The sequence below is a fragment of the Calidris pugnax genome, unplaced genomic scaffold, assembly GCF_001431845.1.
Source record: "Calidris pugnax isolate Ruff unplaced genomic scaffold, ASM143184v1 scaffold18, whole genome shotgun sequence".
Lineage (NCBI taxonomy): Eukaryota > Metazoa > Chordata > Aves > Charadriiformes > Scolopacidae > Calidris > Calidris pugnax.
In genome coordinates, this window is record NW_015090812.1 from 11,414,602 (window position 1) to 11,439,433 (window position 24,832).

A 24,832-nucleotide genomic window follows, 5' to 3' on the forward strand; every position below is an offset into this window, starting at 1 on the left:
TAAAAATTACCAGAATTTATATTTCTGGGGTTCGGTTTGTAGTTTGTGTCCTCATGTCTCCAGTCATCTACAATGTGCATAAAAAATAATTTTATTTTCTTTAAAACACTATTTAATTTTCTGTAATGATAAAAAGGCCACCATCCTGATTGCTAGTCCTTCTTATCAGACTGTCCTGTATTGTTTGAAAATGGCTCTGCTTTTTAGCCGCTTTCTACTTCCTCATCTCCATATCCTACTGTGCCAGTGACCTCCTTTGTAAAGGCGAATGACCATCATCCCAGTTTTGAAAAATTGTATTTGTTTCTTTTGACTTCTGAAAAACCTTTTTGTGCTCAGACTGCCAGGAGAAAAGGCCAGACTGTCCTTTAGGTTGTATTCCCTCAAATGACGGAAACCCAGGTACATGGGACTATTTTTTTTCAACTTGGTTATTAATTTTCCAGATTGTCTACCTGTGAAGGCTTGAGTATTCAGTCTAGTATGTGGTTGTCTTCAGGCAATTTAACATCCTTGAGTCAAGGGTCCTAGATAGAGGAGTCAGAAGTATAATGGCTTTGTTCTGCCCTCAATAACAGCGTATTGGTAAAAACTATATAATGAACATAAAGATACAAATCAGTTCCTTATTTACGCAGTAGTAGTTAGAATACATGTAGATGTTTTGGTGATGCTTTTGTACAGCTCAAATTTGATTATCAAATTTACATAGTATCAAGTTGAACAAAGACAAAATTATTCTGTAGATAGGAAACACCACGAGAAAAACATCTATTTAGTATTTTTGAGCATCCACCAATCATTTGTAATGCAACTAGATTGTGTCATTTCTAGAATAGTAAGCTAATTTTTTTTACTAATATTAGTTAAAATTAAAGTATGAACTTTTTTGTTCCGGTCAGTAAAGACAGCAGAAATAACTTTGTATGTGAGAACAAATAAATCCTTTCTAATCTGCAATCGGATAAAAATGTGCGCAATACAATAGTGTTTGTTTGTATCTCAAATGCTTCTTACAGAGAATTTCAGTATGTTTTAAAAGGCAACACTATGCTAGTGAGAAAAAGATTTTTAGGTGAGTCTTTAAAGAGAGGTAGATATCTTTGTAAGAACCATGTAGAGGAAAGAACAAAATCAGATCTTATTAATAGCCCCATTTTTAAAATAATGTGAATTCAGCTGAGCGACTTCTGTCTTTTCCACCACGTGTACTAAATAGTGGTGACCTCTAAGGTTGCCTGTGAACATTTAGTAGCATTCCTAAGAAAGTCAGGCTTTTCCCCCAGCTCAAGCACCAGAGGTATCTCTTCTGTAACTGTTTGATAGCATGAGTAACCAAAAGTTATGAAGAACACTGAAAGCCACAAAAGCAACTTGAATTTAACTGATAAAGAGCTACATTTCCAAAAAATCTTTTTTCTCATTGCCGTAAAGCTGTACTACCTGAACTCAGTGTGGGGATAGGTGTAAGAGAAAATAGTGCTTACCACACAGACCAAAAAGAACAGGAGAAATTAAAATCCTCTCAGCCTCGACACCCAACCTTTTGAAAAGTGCCCTGAAGCTTGGGTGAGATATAGATAAATAGAGAAAGTATTATAAAAAACTGGATGTTGGAACAAATCTGTTTTTCACCTGGTCCTAGGCATCAGTTAGCTTCATAGTGGCTACTTAATTTTAAATACCACCTTTCTTAGAGGCTTTTTAGATGGAAACCATACAACCATTTTCCTACAGAATATAAGATGTTTATATTTTGCTCTTTTTAAAGATTTTAATTTTAGCTAGGGGAACCTTCTGGTAATGCAAATGACGAACATAGCCTAGATAAGGTTTCTGGGGCGAAGTAAAAATTTGTCATTAAACTTTTTCCTTAGCATTTCAGGTGAAACAAATTGACTAACCATTACATAAGACAAACAAGCCCCTCCTTAAGCCTACAAATTTCCCTTAAAAAAAAAAACCAACACAGAAAATGAATGACTTCGTCAAGTTCCAATGTATGCAAATATAGCATATCTGAGCCTCTCCTAATGATGGAATTGCTGAGTCCTGTAGTCAACTTAATCACAGACTTACTGAATTACTTTTTTCCACAGATCTGTACCCCAGATTTGGTGGTGTTTCTGGCGTGTTCCAGTCAAAGGCTGAAAGAAAGGTTACTGAAGCGTGCTGAACAGCAAGGGAGACCTGATGATAACCTGAAAGCCACTCAAAGAAGACTAATGAATTTCAAGCAGAATGCCGTCCCATTGGTTAAATATTTCCAGGAAAAAGGGCTAATCATCACAGTAAGTCCTTTAGTATATATCTCTGAAAACTTAATTGTTCTTGTGGTTACACTTGGCTTCTTAGATCTTTTGCTTTAAGATAGGCCAGATGAGTCAAATTATGTTTTTGTTATATACCATGGTTACTGAAAGCTCAGAAATTATTTGCATGAAAGAGCTTGCTTTGAAACACTGGTTGCTATTCCAGTGCCAGCAGTTGTCATGTACTTTTGGATGGTTGTCCTGAGAGGGGAGGAAGGCAGAAAAAAATCACATTCTAACAGAAAGCATGTCTTGAGATGGATTAAATGAATACAGGTTCTTCAAGGAATAAATATATCTGCCTATTGATTGACTCCAGTAAATAAGTCCATAGATTATTTAATCATAGGTTAAATATGCCCTAGCTTGTGGTCTCCTACAAGCTTTAACATTTCAGATAGAATTTTTTATGACAATAGAATTGCAATGTAAATTGACCACTTGGATGTCATTAAGAATACTGATTTCTGCAGCATTTGGGGCAAGAGAAAGTATCTCAAAACACAGAACACACCAAAAGCTGCATTCATAAATAAAGTCAGAAGTACTTCATAGAAGTAGGACTAGCAAGTATTGCTGAAATATTTAAGTGCTTAATGATGACAAATTCAATGAGCAATTGACAACGGTTGCATTATTGATATGTTCTAAATTACAGACTGTGTTTGGTTGTAATAGTGCACAGAACTTAGTACCACATATGGTACCATGAAAGCACAGATGGCTTGCTTTGTTTCTTTTGATAGCCTAAATAACCCAGGTAGTTCACATTACTATGTTCTCTTCACGGTAAATGTGACTAATTCTATATGCTGGTCAGATTCATGAAGGGCCAAAGCACCTTTAATTGCAAAGTCATCTTATGATGTTGGTAACCTTAATAATGCATTCAACACCTTTCTGAATTTAAAAATTAAAATCACAGGAAATTATTACTTTGTTTTCTCTAGAGAGTATCTTTTTATGTTTGAGGGCTTTGATTGAATCTGTTTGGAAGGATAAGGACTGGAATTTTTGGAAGTTGTTCTTCATTATTGAGGAAGTGTGTATTTTGTGACATTTCTATAGCCTTTACAAGTGCTTCTCCTATAGAAAGGATGCTCAGCTCTTCAGGGAAAATGTGCCTTTGCAGATAAAGCATGTGAGGCATCTGGATAGAATTCCTTTTCTGTGATGAGACCTGTAAAACAGAGGATGCTTTTTATGTTGAGGTTTTGTGTTCTACTTTTTAGCTCTGTTTCTGTACAGTTCTAAATATAATTTAAATTGCAGTATTCACCTTAGCTATCTCTTTTCTTTTTAAATAAAGCAGATGTTTGTGATGGATATGGAAATGGTAACATAGCATGTGAACATTATATTACTGTCTCCTGCAGGACAAGGAAACAGAATATGCAGAAAACATTGACTTGGCAACATGCCAAAAAAGTCTTTAATATGAAAAAAATCTGTAATATTTGAATCTACTCCTTGGCTATATGGTTATCTACTCAAACTGTGTTAACATAATTTCATAGAGATCTAGAAATTACTGTAGATTTACATCAGTGTATAAGTGAAGAGAATTAGACTTTGGAAGGGAGAGTCTGTTGTTCACCTGCCATGAGAGCTGCTACAGTGCAGTTGTGTTTCCTTGTTGCAAAACTATGATATATTAGTAAAGCCAAGCCCTGAGAGTTAGACGCATTAATAATTTCATGGCCAGTGGATAAGAGGATCCCTTTCTGTAGATTCCATAGAATTTCATTGCATATGGAAGACATATTTTGCAGTTGCCTAGGACAACTAAGTTGGTGGGGGACAAATGAGCAAGAGGAGTAGCTGGGAAAGGGGTCATAAAAAGAGATTAAGCATGCGTACTCCAGAGCATGTAAGCAACTGAAAATTTCTACAAAAGGACATTATTTGAATCTACACGACCTTGAAACAGAGGAAACATACGCTAACTCCACGTAAAAGACTACATACTGCTAGAGCAAGTTATAAATTCTAAATTAGTGTTTCTAAAAAACAGTTATTATTTTGTCACCATTTGTTCCTTTTCTCAGTACTCAAATTATAGATCAGCATTATCTATGGAGTTTTGATATTCTTCTGACAACGTAATTTCTTTTAATAGGTTTATTTGTTGGAAATTCATTTGTCCAATGAGAAATCTGTTTCTGCCAGCTTCCTGTCCTATTCCTTTAAGCAAATATCAATGGGGATAACAGATGTTTCTTACTCCGAATGGCTTTGATCCCATTGTCTTCTTCACTGATGAACTTGAGGTTTCTTTTCATTTTGAAAAAAACCCCACAAATCATATAATTTTTCATAGCTTTCCAAGAGTGGAAAAAACAGTTTTCTTTGGAAGCCATAGGATCCAAGAACCACTGCAGTCTTTACCACCACCTTCTCCTGGTGGAAGCCTTGTATCTTGAAACTTGCCTTTACTAGTATGTATCTGTATAATAGACATGTAATATTAACACTTCTACCTACACTTGATGCACTTGTACATGCTATTTCCATACAGAAGGAGGGAGCAAGAAAGAAAATCACATTTATCCTGCTGATTATTACATTGAACCCGGAAAGCACTCAAATATTATGTGGATGAGAACAGCGTAAGAACTAGAATAACATGAAATAGAATTACAGTAGCCTAATTCCTAGAGGAGTGAATCCATAAGGCAAGGTCAGGCAAGGTCAATGTTGACCAGGAGGATAAAAAAAGATTTACATTTTTCTTAAATCCATACCCGCACCTTGTCACTGCTATTCAAAGCTGTAAACCTCAGAACATTTCTTCTAGCCAGCATCATGATCCTACTCAGGGAAAAGGAACGAAGCCATTTGTATATGGAGAGTTACAATTTTAGAACCACGACTCGAATTTTAAACGTCTACTTAAATACGTTGTTCTTCATCAATAAACAGACTAAAAGGCAAAAGAAAAATCAAATCTAACTAAATATGATTAATGAGCAGACATGATATGATTATAGTCTACTCTTAGACACTGTATGAGCAAGAAAAAAAAAAAAATCTAAATTCCCAAAGAACTCCTGCTCCAGCAGTTATTCCATACTGTTTTTAATGTATTTTGGTTAATAGAATTAAAAAAACCACCTTCTTCATTTCAGAGCTTACTGGTTTTAGGTTGCTTAGGTGTAATTCTTTCCTTTCATCTTTTTTTCCCCTTCTTCTTTGATAATTTTACACCCTACAGAGCTGTTTGCTGCTCTGTATGCCGTATGTTTTCAGTCTATACATGTCAGAGTCTGATCCTAGTTTCTGTTTTCAAGGAAAGAAGTGAGGGCCCAACTACAGAACTTCTAAGGAACAGGAAGATATAGCTGTGTCCCTTCTGAAAAACTCCTTCTTTGGAATAATGAAGTTGAAATATCCAAAATTTTGGATTGTTGTTCAAATTGAACAGAACTGTAAACTTCTTTATAATTAAGAAAGATAAGTAAATATCTGATATTTTAATGAAATTCTTTTTAGCAATCTTTCAGTAGGTCTAAAATCAAAACAACTTAAGTCAAATTTGATTTCAGAAAGTATCAAGACAATAGTAATAGATATCACAATATTGGACATGGAGTATTATAAATAGATGCATATGCTGGTGATTACTGTATCATTAACTTTAGAAATCTTACAGTATTATCTATTGCTTATCTAGACAATAACTAAGCCACGAATTAGTGTGGGGGGGGAAGATGTAAGATTAAATTATAAAGGGGAGAAAATGTAAATGCCTAGGGATCTGCAAGTACTCCAATGTTTAGCAGAGGACTTCGCTTCTGAATACAATTTAATCCATTCCTGTATCCTTCCTGCCATCTAACAAATATTAGAATATTATTATATTTGGTCTCAGGTGCTGACATGACAATTGGTATGTGTACACAGCTGTGCCCAGTAAACCAAGGCTACTACTGAGGTGTGGTCATGAGTAGAGAACTTCAAAATAAAAAGGTCTCTGCAACTTCTAGACAGTGCTTGCTGTTCATTGAAAAATATTTAGATCATTCGTATCATTCACCTATAAGAATCACTGTTATTTTGGCTACAGTACTCCTAGAGGTACAGTATGGTATCATTTCAATTTGTAACACTGATTTATAAGGTTTTCCCTCCTTTTTTTCTTTTTTTTTTTTTTAAATAGATAATAATAATGAAAAAGTAAGGCAAAGAAATTAAAACCCCCTAATCCCTATGTAACTAATGTGCTTTAAAGCTTTTAATGTGTTTGCTGTCCTTAGAGGAAGGTAGCTTGCCCTCAAAAAATATGCTGTGAGTTACAAATAATAAAAAGTTAATTATTCTCCCTACCCCCAGCACCCCAGCCTGGATAAACTGTGTTTCAGGAGAAAAGTGGTCTGTGTTAGCTGAAGTTCTGGTCCAGCAAATCTTTGTTGTCTGATGAGAATTTATTGTTAAAGGAGATTACTGTTAAAAATGCTTCTTAAGAATCAGCTGGAAAATTAAACTGCAAACTGGTTTATTGTTTTGTTAATTTAAAAGTACATTTCTCTTCTGGACATTATATTGATGTTTCATCATTGTTAGACCTGCTGCTGTGAACTACCTAGCTCTTAAGAACCATCAGATAAAGCTAAAGAAAATCACATTCACTGATCTTTGAATAAATTATTGCAATGTAAAATTATTCTAACTAGGAAACTTTTTCATTTATACCCCATCAGATGTAATTCATCCTGCTGCAGGGAAGTTTAAAGAACACACCAGTTCAGCACAGTAGACCATAATGGTAGTAGCACTTGTATCATAATGTCCCTAACTCTAAATCAGAAACAGAGCTTCTGCTCCCCAGAAAGCAGCCTCTTTGCTTACAAAAAAATAGGGTTTTCTCCACTCAGCTGACTTGGTTAATTTGTTCTCAGTTGTAGGGACGAGCTATGTTCTGGAGAGAGAGGAATGAGAATTCAGAGGATAGTAAACAGTGCCCACTTAATGAAAAATACCAGAGTTGTACATTTTTTTACTGCTGAATCAATGAGGAAAATGCAATAAAATATTATGGCTACTTATTTTTATAAAATTAAGCCATTGGTAGCAATCAGCCATATTCAGTAAAGTAAAAATTTTAACCATGCTATGGTTATTGCTGTTATGTTTTTATCAGAGGAAGAGATTATCAGAGGTGAGGAGGGCAAGATGATATGCAGGATTTTATCTTCAGATAATCTGTGTTTCAGAAACTAGTTATTTGTATCAAACCAGAACTAATTCTGGGAAGATGGTAGGATAGAGGAGAAGTTGGGTAGAAAGGAAAAGGCAATTAAACTTCAAGTAAGTCTCTACTCTGCCTTGTTCAGATGGATTTTAAGTCTCTGCTATTCTCACCCCAGTGATACCCATCAACCAGCTATTGATTATTTTGGAAAGGGTCTCTAAATCTCCGCTTTGTCTGGACTCTAATCTGGTATAGATATTGGTATAGTCATTGGAGAGGAGATCATTGGGTTACAAAAATCTTTCAGTCACAGTTGTTAAAGCCGTTCTCAGGGGGCTTAGCTGTTCTTTGTAGAACATATCCGTTGGTCTAGACAGAAAAAGAAATTTACAGAGCTCATCATTGTAGCAATGGAAGTTTCTTACTGGAGACAGGATTAAGCCCAGTCTGCCTTATTTGTAATAATTCTGTGTAGGCATAGTGCTTCAGTGTCAACCTTGTTATGTTAACAAGTCTATGTGTATAAAAAAAAAAGAGACTGGTTTTAGTGAGACAAAAATTCTAAACATTAAAAGAGGACTCTGGATCTTATTTAACCAGCCAGGATGGGAAAGCATCCTGTGGCATAAAATGCTGATTTCACTGATATCTTAATTGTCTCACTTGTCCTTTTAGGGAATTTACCATGCCTATGCAAGACATTAATATGACATTCAGATTAGTCAGAGAAGTAACGGGAACCCAGAAAAAGCAGCTGAAGCTGGAAATGGATTTTGAGCACAAATTTAGAAGTTAAATAGTTGCGGGTAAGGGAAATAGCTTATATAGCTGTCTACCCTCATTAGCATCAAACAAGCCTAATGGCTGTCAACTGTCACAGAAAAATTCCCCACGGAACTGCGTTATATAAGTTTTTCTCGTGATTTGGTTGAAAAAGGGATTTTCCGATAGCATTACATACTGGCATGAACTTTAGCTACAGGCTGTGGCTTATCAGTAGCTGATGAAAATATCAGTTATAATTCATTTCTAAAGTTTCTGTGCTATCGTATAGCTGTCCAACTTGAGGTTTTGGGTTAGGCTATTTATTTATTTATTTGAGTGCTGATTCTGAAGGACTTTCAATTACTTGTTACTCCTTTAGTTCTGGGCCCCTCCTTAGAGAAATGTGGGCCCTGCAGTCCTTCCAGCAACTCTTAAGGTCAATCCAGATTTTACCAATAGCAAACTGTTATGGAAAGGCATGATTTGAAGCTCCTCCCTGCTTCCAGGTCCTGATGGCAGCCACTGCCAGGCACATCTCCCAAACCAGCATCCAGCTCCAAAAATCTCCTCGTCAGAGGAGGAACGTGCATCTGGTTTGGCAGAACGCAGAATGACTAGCTGCTCTTGTTTTTAAGGTGGTGATACTTGCTCTCATCCATGCAGTTTTGCATTAAACAATCCTTAAAAATAAAATTAAAAAAATCCCACACCCCCTTCCCAGAAGTAATGCTAGGAATAGAGACTGTCAGCCACCACCTCCCCCGTCTGCTCTCACTTCTGTGCTGCAGGCTGAGGCTCTCATTTACATGCCATCTGATGCCTTGCATCTTGCATTTCTGGCTGCAAAGTGATATAAACTCGGCAGGAATGGTTTCACTCGAATCTAGCCTGTCTGTTTCTGAGCATAGCCTTTCTCCCCACAAGTCATAGATGTGGATTTCAACTTGCTTTGCTTTGTTTTGTAGAGGGTACTGAACTGAGATTTCCCATTGATTGGCCCAATGCCACCAATGTATTTTGAAATGCCTCTCAGTTTTAAAAATGCAGCAGTCAGGAGAACAGGCTTGTAGGAACATGTTAGATGTGCTTTTAACATGACTACTACACTGGCTTCTCAGGGTACTTCTGGTTTCTTGGGCATGACCAAGTAAGGGTGCAAAGAGGAACCCAGATAGCTTTGAATGTTAACTGGAGCAAAACTTCAATGTTTTAGGAACTTTTCAAATCAAACGAGGAATGTAGGCAGCTATTTGTGGGACAAGGAATGTAGGCAGCTATTTGTGGGAACCTCAAGACTGGAGGTTTTGTTTGAGATTCATGAGCCTTCCTCTCTTTTGCTGTACGGTTCCTAAATCTTTATCTGGCTCCATGCATGTATATGCTTATATAATAATGGGAAACATTTCTATACAGGGAAAATCAGATGTGAGATGGGAAATAATTACTATCACTTTTTCATTTTTTGCTGATTCAGAGCAATCAAAGGTAAGTTGAAGTCTAGAAACTAACCAGATCTCTGCAGACACAGAAAGTCAGCTCGCTGTCATTGCAAATTAAGGGTCTCTGTATCTCTCCCATGTTTAAAAGCTGTTTTGCAGAAAAAATGGGATATGAGAAAGAACCTAGAACTGTTTCCTGTGGAACTACTGAACTAGAGAAGGTTTATGCATGCTCTCATCACTGCTACATTTTACACTGTGTCTCAGCATCATTTATGTGTTACTGCTTTGTGAGATATTTTAAAGAACATACAATAGAAGGTATATAAATTAAATTTATGTAGAAATGTGCTAAAAAAACCTGTTTGTAAATACATACACATTTTATATGGGGAAAGATAGATGAGTAATTTGTGCATATGTGGAAGCGTGTGCACCGTATACACTTTCCAAACTTCAAAATATTTTCAGTCTCTGATTGTATGATTTATGTCAACAAGTTAAGTATATCAGAAATACTAATGTCTGCCAGAGAATGACCAAGCTTGGAAGCTTGCCGTCTGTGCATACATGCAAGCGTGCAGAGAAACCTTGAGGGTGGAAATTCTTCACTGAGGTGAATAGCACTGGGGCAACACTATGTTCTTTTTTACCTTTGGAAGCGTGATGATTTAAATAAATACCAGCTTTTTGAAATCTGCCCTGCCTGCTGTACCCCCAGTAGTTCGAATGAGTAAGTAGAGCTTGAAAAAAGAAATAAACATTGACAAGTCTGGCTATAGAACTAGCCATTGATGAATGCATGGGCCAAGCTGATTTATGAACTCCAGAAAGAGAGAGGGAATGCTGTTTCTGGCAGCCATACTATCCCAGATTTATCCATTTTTGGCCCTGTGAAAGCTGATACATGTTTAAAATTAACAGAGCTTTTTTTACAGATCTGAAACTAAAGCTGAGATAAGTAATTAAGCCAAGTTATCATGCAGAGAAATGAACTGTTAAAGATATTTAAAATAACGTGCCCTACATATTCTTCAAGTTACTTTAAACAGTTCATCCTAAGGTAATTAAGCTGTGTCCTTTGGGTGAATATTAGCTCCTAATTGCCTTTTTGTAGTTAAAGTGAGGCTTAAAGATTAATTTTTCTTCTTTAGAGGAAAGAAATCATCTTGGAAAAAATACCTCATTTCTGGGAAGTCCTTTTATGTTGAATCAGGAATAGTTGGCATCCATAAGCAAACTTTCCTATCCTAAATGACACCTGAGTTTGTGAACATCCAGCGGAAGAACCAAAACTGCATTACAACCACGATTTGCTGTAAACATTAAAAATGGCACTTTCTTACCAAAAGTTCCGCTAGTGATTTGCAGCTCTGATTACCACTGATGGATCTTCCCTGTGAAAAGTTTATAGTCACTGACTTCCTGATTTTATGGCAAAACCATTTTGCTGCCATTTGATGGAAAAACTTTGGATATCAACTCATGCAAGTTTCTACATCAGTAAAATCAGAATGGTCTTTCAGCTCTCACACTGCTATTAAAATGTTACTATGTCTGGTGGCTTGTTCCCTACAGCTTCAGTATTCAACATCATTATTTCCTGAATCTTAAGTTTGTGTCATTAGCTACTGTTAAACATTTCTATTTTCTTATGCACATGGCAACCGGATGTTTGTTCTGATATCAACCATACTCAACTTTGATTGAAATGGGTGAAAAGAGACTGAGTGGACTGGCCTCTAGTCATACAACCCAGTATCATCCTGCAATTATTTGAGCATTTGCTGCTGTTCTTCCTTTCCTGTAGATGTACTGCATGAAAGAGAGGGGAGATATAAAAGATTACACTTTCTTATTTTTTTAATGCATTATAAATTTATTCACATTTGTGAACACTCAGAAAATTTTATGATGGAAGCCATTTAAATGTCAAAATAGAGAAGAGATGCTCAGACTGTCAGCAGAAAGTCTGATGCAGTTACTCTTCTGGACCTATTCTGGCATTTTTCTCTAGTGTTCTGGAGTCTTATTTCAGCATTTAGGCTCAGCAAGACAGGGTTAGATGTAGCTACAGTGTTGGTGGAGATCTGAGACAGCTGAAGAGCTAGTCATCCGTTGCATGACTCAGGGAACACACCATACTATACAGTACTAAAGTGAGAACTATAGCTTTTCCCTAATACATTTTCCCCTTTGCAGAATATCCTTTTGAATATTTCAATTGCTTCAGAATCAGGAAACACTGCTATTGTGTTAACTCAGCACTTCACTAAATATACCCTTGCTTCTTAAATTCACTGATACTTACACATAGGGTAGCCACTAGTACAGCTCTTTTGTTCCTTCTAACTGTGGTACATCATTTAGTGTTAGAACAAACATCTGTGCACAGTGTTGCCTTGTATCATGTAGATGTAACGTAAAATTATTGTCAAAGACTCTCTTGTGAATCCTCTGCAGTTTGTCTTTGCTATACCTGAGCATGTTTCCTTTATCCTCTTGCACAGTTATCATCCTTCCTACTCCCAAGGTTAGCATTTATACCTTTCATTCTGAGAGAGGACTTCAGTTTGTTTCCTTAATGGCCAATGAATATAATTATCTGTTCACTTTGTTGTCACATCACATTCTGCAATTCAGTAGTCTACTTAAATAATAAAACTGGACAAGAAGCCTCACAGGACATGACTATAACAATTATCATTGTAATTGTTCAAACATTGGTTTTAGGCAAATCTTAACGTTTTTTCATTGTGTCCACTGGATTTCTCCTCCTATCTTTAACCAGAATGTCAAATTGAAGCTTCACATTCTCATTTTCAATATCATACTTCAAAATTATCAGCTCTGTCTAGAAGATCTTGTCTTTTCTTGCATTTTACCATCCATTGTGTTTTGGTAATAATATAGTTTTTGTAATGCTGAGGTCATCTCCCTCTCCTACCACTGCAAGATGCCAATTAGACAATTCAAAAATACACTTTTCACTAGTTTCATACTGTGTCCTGCCTTCTGTGTGGTTTTGGTCTGCTCTACTGAAAAGAACAGACTTCTGTATAAATGCAGAATCCTTACTAAAAGGGAACCTGGAATGTGGGCAATAGTTTTTAGTCAAGTTGCTTATTAAATTTACCAGTCCTTCATACAATGAAAAAAAATAATCCAGTAATCCTCTTTGTATCTGCACCTTATTGAAAGGATTTCACTATATAGATTCTACACAATACAGATCCACATAAACCCAAGACAGCTCATTTCTGTTTCTTTTACAAGAACATTGTCTCTGCTGTCCTTCAGGCTACGTATGTCGCCTCTGTCTGCTGTGATGGCCATTAAAGATTTTGTGGGTACTTTAGCTTTCATTTCTGACCCTGTTCACGGGGTGCGAGACACAAATGAGCTGAATTCCAGTACTGTGAACAGAGGCTTTTCTTCATTTATGCAATTCATGTTCTCTCATATCTCTTGAACTTTAGAAAGAGGGTCAGGAGCCATGTGAATTCTGAAATGAGTTTGGTTTTAAGAACTATTCATTATACCCTTGAACTACAGCCAAGAGACCACTCCTCAGAAAAATCACTAAATGTACTAGAGCAAGCGTAATGCAGAATAAGTTAAACATATCTGGATATTCTCTCATAGGTTAGGTCAGGACTCGGTAACAGAAATCACATCAGTCTTTCTTGGAAAGATGTTACTACTAAACCCCTTAGCTTATCAACCGGTTACATTGGAGAGAACCTTCAACAGAATTTACTTGATAGCTTCTTGTTAAGGCCTCACAACAATTTGTTATAACCCCATTCTGATAACATACCATGTAAATATTAAAGGTTACAGTTGTTCTTTTTACATTCAGCAAAGTTCAAACAAAATTGCAAAATTCCTTTTTTTTTTCCAGATGAATTGCACAAGCATGGTGAACTTTGCTGATTAAAAAAAAAAAAAAAAAATCCCAGAGAAAAGATTTAATAGAAAATGACTGACATTTGAGGCATGAAACAAGACCTAAATCTAACCTTTTTCAAGCGCATGATTTGGCTTGGGGATGAAAAAAGAAAAGCAAAAAGTCTTACGCAGGGATAGAAGCTTGCAATAATTTATTCACTGGAGCAAACATGGGACATAAGTATGTAGACACTCTCTACCTCAGTGACTATTTGTATTTACAAAAGTTGTACAGCTCTGAGAGAAGGGTATGTAAGAAACCTTCTGCAAATTAAGTCACAGGCGAGTACCCAGGATCTTCATTACATGAGGTAAGAGAGTGTTGAGTTCACATCAGGGAATCAGTTAAAAATTAGCTGGTGTGCAAAACCAATTGCTTGCAGAGCCAGCATACATAAATGGGCTCTCTGTAGGCTCTCGCTTTCCACACTGGAGGAAGGAGGAAGTCGGCAACATCCTAAAACCCAATAGAGGGCTTTTAATGGAAATGAGATCTAGTTTGTTCAGTGTAGACTGGTCCACGTCAACTTTTGTTGGATGGTGTATTTGTATTTCATCAGTTCCCCTACTCCCTTGGCATAATTTTAATACAGAGTAAGCTTTACAAATAATTAGATTCTGCCTCTAAAGTATTTTTCTTTTTTGACAGTGTAGACTACTCTTAAAACTAATAGAATAAAATAAGAGATTACAGTTTTCTGGAAGTTCAAACAGTGACTTCAAGAAGTTTCTGGGACTATAGTCCTAGCTAAAGGAAATTTTTGTTTCCTCCTTAGCAACAATAACTGTATGGAATGCAGTCATAGTTTCAACTAAAGATTTTGAAAACTAGTTTTAAGAACTAGCATATCTGAACTGTGTTGAAAATTCTGCACATCTTGTTTTTGTTCTTTTAATTATCACAAGTCCACTTTTAGAGTGAGCCTAAGTGTTGATACTTCCTGCTTAACATTTATCATGCCTGTTGGAGAAGACTGTCCCTTAGAATGAAAAAAAAAAAAAAATTACCCTTGATATAATACTCCATAACAGTTAGAAGATCTAGTAAGATTTATGAGATACAAAAGGAGGGAACTGGAATGGTATTAATGATTAGTAATGAGGATATGCTTGGTGAAACCTGCCAACTGAATTTGACTGTCCGCACAGTGCATTGCCTGAAAACTGGGTTAATGTAACACGGTCATGCTTAAGATCATCTGAAATTATTTTTTGTTTAAGAAGATTTTTACTGTCAGATTATCCAAGTTATCTTATTTAGAATGAAAACAAAAAAGTTAGATATAAAGGAATTTTAAAACACTTTGTTTTCTGCCTCACTACAGCTTAAACCACGTGAAAAGAGAGTGGGAACCTAGAATCCCACCCAATCCCTTTTGTAAGCCAAAAAAAAAAAAAGAAAAGGAATGTATTCACACTGTCATTTTTTCCACTTTAAGTAATTTCACTGTAAAGGTAACAAATCTAATTAAACAAATGATATTCAAGAAAATAAAGAATCTTAAAAAGAAAAACAATGCAGCAAAAGATATCTTTACGCCTAGTATCAAACAAATTGAAACTAACCATCACAAAACCTGATAATAAACTTGTTCTATCCTTATAAATTACATCTTAACACTTCCTTCATTTACTGAATGTATTAAACATAAAGACTACATTGCTTATACCGATTCACATTGCAACTTTTCGGAGTATCTTGACCAATACGAATTATAGATAATTTTAGAATTTGTTATATATACTTAATTTCTTGTATTTTTGTCTTAGAAGCATGCAAGAGTATCTGTTTACACTTTGAGTTGCTTTTAACAGTGCTTCCATAAACTTATACTGAATTCATTTTTAATTGCTAACATAAACATGCATTAATTCTTAGTTATAATTGCATAGCTGTTCCTTAACTGTTTAGAAGCAGAAAATACAATCAAATCTGTGTTTTATCTTAAAGCCTATCCTAAATCTAAACCAAACATGTTTTCTAGGGTCCATAAGTGTGTGACAGCCTATGCCATTCACTGTCTGGATAACATGAATAGTTTTAATAACCATTTTATCAATAGTAACATTTTAATAATAAGAGAAAGGCAAACCTAAGTGAAATAGTCATTATATTAAGATAAATAGAAAACAGTGGATAATTGGTAAATGTTCTAAATAGCTACTAGTCACCATTTGAGTTCTAGTCAGTAGTACAATACTGGTGAAGGGTGAAAGAAAGAGGGACACCTTCTGCACACTCTGACCTGACATATTACAAAAGCTGACACTTTGAGAACACTTGATTTTGGAATTTGCTATCCATGTTTTGCTAGTATCCCAGTAGAAATTAATATCACTGTACAGCTGTAAGATTGAGATTATTCTGCTTAAATAATCAAGGGTTGAAACAGTCCAAACCCCCCTCCAATCCCCCATACTAACACAAGCCAGCGAATGGAATGGTAGAAGCTTCACAGATATTTGTCTGCCGTTTCACAAGATGACATTGAAAACAAGCATAGTGTGAGAAACACCATGATGTAGTCTCATCCAGAAAAATGTAGAAATGGTGAAGGAGCTGTGGTGATGGGAAATACTAGCCAGAAGCTACTTTAATACAAAGAAAACCCCCAGTTATAAAACAATTACTGTTTAGAAACGGTGAAGTAGTTGATTCTCCTTTAGTATATCAAAAGTTCTAACTTCTGTGCAAATTGAAACAATGGTCATTTATAGCAGTTTTTATAGATTATGTTGTACAAATAATAGAGGTCATTTGGCTTACTTTTGCAATAAATTATTACTATCTCATACTATCTAATACTATGGTATTAGACCTCAAGTGTTAGAGTTGGAGGTATTCTGTGATTCACTTAGCTCAAACGAGCAGGTAGTGGACAGACAAAGGTAAAGTTATGAAATTATATTAAAAGAAAGATTGCGGAAGCTTCATTTGATCCTTCTTAGTTTTTTGGGTTTTTCTTTCATCTTTATCTTGTAACATACGCTATTGTCGCATTACATGCCTTGCTTGACAATATCCCTGTCTCTTCTTGGACTTCATTTCTCTAGTCAGGGTAAGTGAGCTGCTCTAGTTTTCTGATTTGTACTTTCTATTTCCTTGATCAATATAATGGCCGTTTTCTGTACTACACATCCCTTGGACATTTCTCCTGTTCTTTTTTTTTTTTTTTTTTTTTTTTATACCCCTTTTTTTAAAAAGGATCCTTTAATAAAAGCATCCAATGTCCTTTTTTAAAAAAAAAAACAACTCCCTCGGGCTTCTAATTCCCGCTGGCTATTTCCTCAATTCTTTTATGGGCATTTCTCCTTTTTTTTTTTTTTTTTTTTTTTTTGATAAACCCATTATATTATTTAGTGCTTCCCTAAATTTATGCTTCATTTAATAACATCTGGGTAGCAATATTGTTAAAAGCTTTTGAAAAGTTAAATAAATTATGTCAATCAGGTCCACTTCGTCCACTTTTTTGTTATGATATTTTAAAAATGCTTTCAGCCTACATAATCATGTGGTATTTTGTCCTATATTTGTTTCAAAAAAATACGTGCTAGATGCAAGAATGTCATATTCCATGATGACTAAAGCAATAGTTTCTGTCAGTATCTCCTTAGCTTGCCAGGTTTCATTTATACATGAAATAATCTCCTTTGTGCTCTGAAACAACATGCTCCAATAATTTTGACAGCTAAACAGAACTTTCTGGTACAGAAATTAAAATAGCAGTGCACTCACTTCTTGCTGCAGGAAACAAATTCATGTCCTTCCTGAGGCAGTGCAATTGGAGGTTGGTTTTATGGGCTCATCCTGAACTTAAACTGACATTTACTGAATATTATCCCAAGTTCAGTATGAGTCATGCTTCTAGAGATAAATAATTTATTTCATCAAAATTTAGCACTCTTCAGCTCAAGATGACCAAGGGAGGGCTCATTATGAAGGTTTCCAATGCCATTTACAGAGTTATTTAATATAGAGACCACCACTGGAAACACTGAGTTAGAATTTATTTAAATACATAGGAACTGTTTAGCTGGGAAGTAAAATTTATTTTTCTCTTCCAAGAAAAACAGAAAAGCTAATAATTTTCAAATTATCTAGTTTTTACAGTCTGAAATTCCACTTCGTGTAACTACAGCTATTGCAAATGAGATGATCTATATTGCTAAGGCCTTAGACACCTACAAATGTCAAAGTATTTCCTGAATTAAATGCAAATTTGGCATATAAAAACCCCACAGCAGCTAATTTTCAGGCCTATGGTATCCCCTATGCTTGTTCTTGCATCTGAGTCATTAGTTCTTGAGCTTTATTAACTAGTTAAATATGCAGTTGAAATTAATGCAGGACATTTCTTGTTAGCTTTCAGTTGGTAGCATTCTTTGTTAGAAAATTGTGATGATACATAGGCAAGAATAATATTTTTGGTACTAGTTACTATGACATCATCTAATGGTAAAAGGTCAGACTGCAATGTATTAGCATTTTTCATTCAGAATTTCTGCCACCAAAGCCAAGGGGACAAATGCTATTGATCTTGAGAGGGAAATATTTGGTGTATTTGGCAGCAGTATCAATTCTTTTAATTGAAGCGAAGTGCAAACTATCACTGGAAGAAAATAGTATTTGTAAAAAGAAATGTCTCTTATTTCTGAATAATTTCTAAAATTTGTCTTAGTTGCCTTCTTTGAATTACAGTTGTTGCTTGTATGAACCTTTTCTGGGAAACCGGTCTTGCTGTATATTTATTTGGAGTGCTCATCTGCAATCTGTACATGCTGTGAAAGCTGATGCTTGAAAAAACATTGGTTTTGTTTTAAACAAAAGGGACAGTGACACAGGAGCTCCAGGAACACTATAGGCAGGGGAAAACATAACATTTTTAAGCTTCATTCAGGAAAAATCTCTCCACACACAAACATATTTGTTAATGCCTTGTAGCTTTAGGGCTCATTCTCTCTGAGAAGTACTCAATATTAAAAATTAAAGGTACTGAGGAAAGCATTTATTTGAACATATTAGTAATCAGAGCTGTTTCACTGAACTGAGTGCTCTGGGAATGGGAGCCTTCCAGTACCCCTCTCATGCAGTACTGGAGGAGATAGGGGAATTACACCGTAGCAACTTAACTAGTTTATTCCCAAAGAGTCTCTTGGTTTATATGAAATAGGGTGAGCTCCCAGGAACTTCTGAAGAATGAGGACATATCCAAGACCCATTGGAAGTCTTCCTATATAAAGATGGAAGAAAAACTGCTGGAGGACAAGCGTTACTGTTCTGGAATGAAAAAACAAAGGTGTTTGGGGAAGAGTCAAGTGATTCTAGATCTTCCTGTAATGTCACTGAGCTGTATACAGCAAACTGACAACTACAGCTGTTACTGACTCAGCCTCATGCAACTTGCTTGTACTGCTCTGCCCTTTGTCTAGGTTTCAAAATACTGAATTTTACATTAATGCTTCGTAATTTGCAGCATCACTGTGAGCTTCAGTAATGTAAGAGGAAAGAAAGGCTATTGCAAGCTGAGACACAGAGGGCTGCTAAAGCTGTATGAGGATTTGGACAGCATCCAATCATGTCTGACTCTTTGTAATCGATAATGCCTTTCCCCCTCCTTTAGGGTTAGGTGCATTAAAGTGAAAATCAAGCAATTTATTCTAGACCCAGTGGAGGTGAGAGTAAGATGATCTCTCCCTCAGGCTGAATGTTTTCCTGGGTTCTACAGGAACAGAGTAACAAATAAATCATGGAGCATCTCCTAACTTAGATTGTAATTCAGTTTTCCATTCACGCTCTTCAGTAGCGATCTGTCTTGCTGCTTGATCCCACTGTTCTGTTTCTTTGTAATACCATTTGCCTCTTTAAAGGCAATTTCCTTTAAAAAGTAAATACATAATGAAAATTGCTCCAACAATGGAATGCATGATTTTTAAAATTAAAAAAAGCGTTTGTGCTTTCAAGGTAGGACTCTATATGTGCTTGTGCTAAAGCATCTCTTTGTTTTTAATTAATCTTCAAAAATAATTAATGTAGTTGACCGTTTTAGAAGCTGCTGAATATATGTAATACATGTCAAGGTGCAAGTTTTCAATAATTTGCACAGTAAATATGTATAGAGAGTTTATGTTGAGATGCTGGCTGTATTTATAGCTTGAAAAGTTACTTCTGGAAGTCAACAAGTCAGATAACACAGAACAAACACACAGAAATTACGTCCCTTAAATACTGTGTGAACTAAGGCATATGCTGCCTAATTCAGTTCTGATGGCTGATGATAACTTCAGAGAGAAATAGAATATTTATTGTAGGGGCCATAGTAGCGTAGAGAAACGGCTGAAACATTTTGAATTGATTATTACTGACTATGTTAAACTGACTTCAGCTTTAAAAAGTTGAAGAGATACAAATATAGTGGAGCATAAAGCCTATTGGAGGCTCAGAGCCCCTCTGAGGAAATGGAAAACACGATGCAAAAATTATTTCAGAAATAATAGAGCAATATATTTGCTTTTCACATGATAGTCACCAGCCATCCAGATGAATATCCTTAGTGGGAAAAAAATTAACCAGCCAGTGCTCTTATATATCTGCTCAGGCAGAAAGGCTTTGCGTCTAAGTGTTACAAAAAGTATGTACGTTCCAAAACCACTCTGTGGCACCACTCTCTGCCTCCATCCGCTTCCCTACCAAACAAGTAATTGCTTTCCCCCCAGTTCGTTAATTTTCTAGCTACCACACCACCAAACTATTGAATGCTCCCCTCACCCCCAGTCAAATCTAGCTTTCCTCCAATTTGCCTACTTTCTGCTCTACAAGGGCCCGTAATTGCACGGTGTCTTTCCCATCAACTCTCACCACCACATTGCCCGAGGCGCTCGTTTTTAGCAGCTGAAAACTGATGTAAGCCAGGGTGTTGCTCAGTATGATCACAGCATAAAGGTAGGACTTCTTTCTCTTTCTGCCTGTCAAAAGCTATTACTCCACATAAACTTACAAAGACAGGCTATTACTTCTGCTTACTGTTAATTGTTTCTTCAGGTAAGACATACCATTTACTTGGTGTCATACTGTTCCATATTACAAGTATGGATGCTGGCTTAACAGCGTTTCACTGTGAAGGGAATTAAACTGCCAGAACATCTCCACACTTTTGTGCCATGGCACTAAGTTCTTGAGTTCAGCAAGAAATAACAGAAAATCACTTTAAGGACAAAAAAACCCCAATGCCTCTTTTTTGTAGTAATCGCATTATGTACTGCCAAATTAATAGAAAAGGGAGATGGTCAGCAATTGAACTCCAAGTGTCCCAAGATATCCTCTTATATACTAAACTGGAAACAGGCCAGACTCTGACATAATTTTTGTGTTTCATGTCAGCTGTAACAAAATCCAAAAATCTATTCAGGGTCCATCTCTTTGTTTCTAGAGGAGCAGAGCAGGTTTGATCTGTCTGTGTGTGAATGTGCATATTTATATTTTCACATTTTGTGGCAGTTACATTAGCTGATAGTTTCCATTATAATGGTCTATTTACTCTTTTTGAGGGTCATTTCAGTTCTCATTGATGTTACCTGAAGGTGTTATTTGAATTTGATGGTTTAATTTTAATTTTTTCTAGCCATACTAGATTCTGCCTATGCACCTAATATGCTCAAAAATAACCTAGTTAGTGGCTTCAAATTGCACCTATTTTGGGTGAAGGAGTTTGGGATATCCAGAAGCGAGCAGCAGCTCCTACAGAACTGTCAGCTCCACTCAGGACTGGTGAACGTTCACCCTCATGCTTGTTTACAAGTAGCACTTGCAGCAACAGACACTCGGATGATAAGTGGAACTTGAGAAATTCTAGTACTAGTAGAAGCAGGGGGACTCTGCCATGATTTATGAATCCTCTGTGGAACTCCTGTGGTAAAAAATAAGGGGTTAAGTGGTTTATTTTAGATAACCCACAGTATTCCTCAGGATTTTAATAATGGTGCTAAAATCTCCAATTCAGTTTCTTTTCTAAATTTCTGTCTGATACCAATATATGACCTCTGCTAATTGCATAATTTTTTATAAATCACTGGTGAGCTCTGATGTAATTTCAGTTGTCGTTTTTCTTTTCTACGTGATACAATATCATATAAAAAGTTAATCTGAGATTTTGGAGGATTTTATATAAAAAATAGAAAATACTAAAACTAGAGAAAGGATTATCGAGAAATATCTTAAGTATCTTTCCCCTATGTCCCCTTCCCCATATTTTGTGGTTTGTTGAAGGTTTTTTGTTTGTGATATCATTAAAAGTACTTAATAATAAGGGAAACATTCACTGAGGTCCCAGTCTGCACGTTCCAGCTTCATTCCTCAGTTCCTCTGCTTATTACTTTTCCTATACAAGGCTTCAGCTCTTTTTTCCTGTCCACCCTTCCCTATGGTTATTATTCTACCTTTTATATTTTTCCTCACATATTTCTTCACTGTTTTCCCATTTGCTGATTTTTTTTTTCATTTGCTTTTTCTACAGTTCTCTAGAAGTAACTGCACAAGTCAATTAGCTTGTAATTATTATGAAAAGCAAACTAGGGATGGAACAGCAACAATAAAGGGATTTCTGTGTGGGTGTCTGAAGATCATAAAGCAGCACCTATACACTCAAGTGTATCTCTCATTTCACCTTTTGGTATTACCAAGGTGTGAGAACCCGACAGGGTAAAATAAAACAGAACTAGTCCTTATTTGTTTTCACTTCTTCAAGAACAACCCCCTGCCTAAACTAGTCTGAAAAAAATAGTGAGTTCTTCTTGTCACAGTTGTAGCCACTGCCACCTGAAAATCATTATAACTTGCTCAATCTTTTGAATCTCTTTATGTTACTAGCTAAACGATTGTCACCTTTTCAACCAAAATATACTAGTACTTCAAGGGCAGTGGTACAATCTGATTTGTAAGCTAGGTATTTTTAAAAAACATTAGGGTACAACAGGGTAACTGTGATACAAGAAGCCATGTCCTCTCTTTTTGTGACTTACCCTCCTTTTTCTTTTAGTTAAAAAGAAATTATTCCTCTGTTGCAGGTGATAATGCATGGATGATTTGTCCGCTTCCTAAACAATGATTGTGTTTCACTTCCATCTATAGCAGTGACAGCTATGGCTATGTAGAGCATTTTTTAGACTGCAGACTTTCCTGAATTCATTCCTCTTTGAATATAAATGTATTACTACTTTACTTTTTAGGAACAATCTTTAAATAGGGAATCCATTGCCAATTATGATTAATTAAGAATCTGGCATCAGAACAAATGGTGCTATTTCTTTCAATTCTCACTTGCTCTTCATCCTTTTATCTTACAATTTTGTCTACCGGATGTAATAACTTCTAACATGTCTCTTACCCATGGAAAGGTACAGGAAACAGATTGATTTTTCAGCCTTCTCTGCTCTCAGCCCTAATTCTTCCTTTATTACACATGGTAATCAAGTAATCATTCTCATAACCGATTCGGAAATCCCTCCAGTTTATCAGCTGTGGATACTGGGAATGCACTGAGCATTCAGGAGCTATCACCCCTCCACCAAACACTACGATGTTACATTGTCACTTGTCTTAGATTCAGCATTCCTGTTCACACATATAATTAGACCCTCTGACTAAGCAGCACAGCCCAACTCCTGTTCACTTAATTATTCACTATAAATCTCCCTTCAGAAGTTGCTTTGTCTGAGAAAAAAAAAAACCAATCCTATTTACACGTCTGGAGGTCTGATAGCTTATTTTCCACAGCCAAAGATCAGTGAAACACCACAGAAAAGTCCAGAGCTGAGGATGTGACTTAAAAGAACAACTCAAAGCAGCGCTGGTTTATCTCCTGACCAGCACTGACTGCAATGGTTCAGAGGCTTCACACTCTGTACTCACTCCTGCTCTTGAAGACCAGTGACAATTAACCAAGGCACAACCAAGAGGTCAAAAGAGCACATATGCAGCAAGTGGGTCCAATAATCGAATCACCTGTACCTTTAATGTACAATATTTTAGGCATTTCAAGTGACATAATATATGTTTCAATGACTGAGAAAAGACTCAGACATCTATGAATTGCAGTTATTGTTTGAGTCTTTGCCTATAAAGAGAGCAAATAGAGCATTCGTCATCCAATTCCTGTAATTCTATTTGATTTTGAGGTGGATGGGACCATTGCCATAGAGCAATTAGCCCAATGTTGTTATTTTAATTTGGACACAGTTTATTTTCTTTTCATTGACATCCATCATGCTCTAAAATAGAGGATATTTTCATCCACTGTTGCAAATACTATTTAACTACACCTATTTGCTTGGGTATTTTTAATCCTTTCGCTACTTCTGACTTTATTTCAAAGTGCACGAACAAGAGGTCCCTGCAAGCCTGCTGCAACCAGATTTCTTTCTAGTTTTCCTGTACTCCAATTTGAAAGGCGGTTATGAGGTCCCCATGTTTTGGGGCTGTAATTTTGGATAAGCCACCTGCAAGGACCAAGAGTGTCATTGGAGGTGAATCAGTCTGTAATGGGCAGTGCCAGGCTGAGTGACTTCAGCCTCACCCAAAATTCTAGTTAACTGAAATTTCCTTGATGCTTCCCCCCAGTAGGTGTGAGGAAAGAGCTGTGCACTTTTTTCTTTAACTAAATATGTGATATTACCAAACCTGCATTTCTCATCATCGACCAGTGAGATTCACAATGTTCAACAACTCAGACAATTTTTCTGTGAAGCTTCTTCTATTGGTTAGGATTTGTTGGGTGCTTATTTAGAAACACTAACCATTTTCTGAGAGCAGCAAGTACAACCTCCTTTCCCTAGAAAAAATATTTACAAGGCAGAAGATCTAGAAAATATTTTCCATCATTTTTATATATAAAACTCCACCAGCATCAAATTGTCCAAATCAACAGTGTTCACGTGAAGCTGGAATAAACTACAGTGTGTGGGTGTGGTAAATTCACATCCTCCCAAATGATGCTGTATTACCTCTTACTCCCACAGAAACACCATTATTGAACTGACTAAACAGAGAGAGGGTAGAAAAAGCCTCTCCTGCTTTTGTTCATCACAGGGACATAAATCTTGGAGGCAGGACCACTCATAGAAGTGATGTGGAGATTGCTGCCCCACAGCTTCTGCATGTATGTGCTGGGCAGGGGAAGGAT

General features: G+C 36.2%; 1 protein-coding gene across 1 annotated transcript in view; it reads left to right on the forward strand.

The window, feature by feature from the left end:
* Positions 1–24,832, forward strand: part of AK5 (adenylate kinase 5) — a 101,153-nt gene that overhangs the window by 20,143 nt on the left and 56,178 nt on the right. Inside the window, exon 6 of the mRNA XM_014939166.1 lies at positions 2,100–2,291. Within this exon, the coding sequence (XP_014794652.1) occupies positions 2,100–2,291 (192 nt within the window). The remainder of the gene's footprint in view (positions 1–2,099; positions 2,292–24,832) is intronic.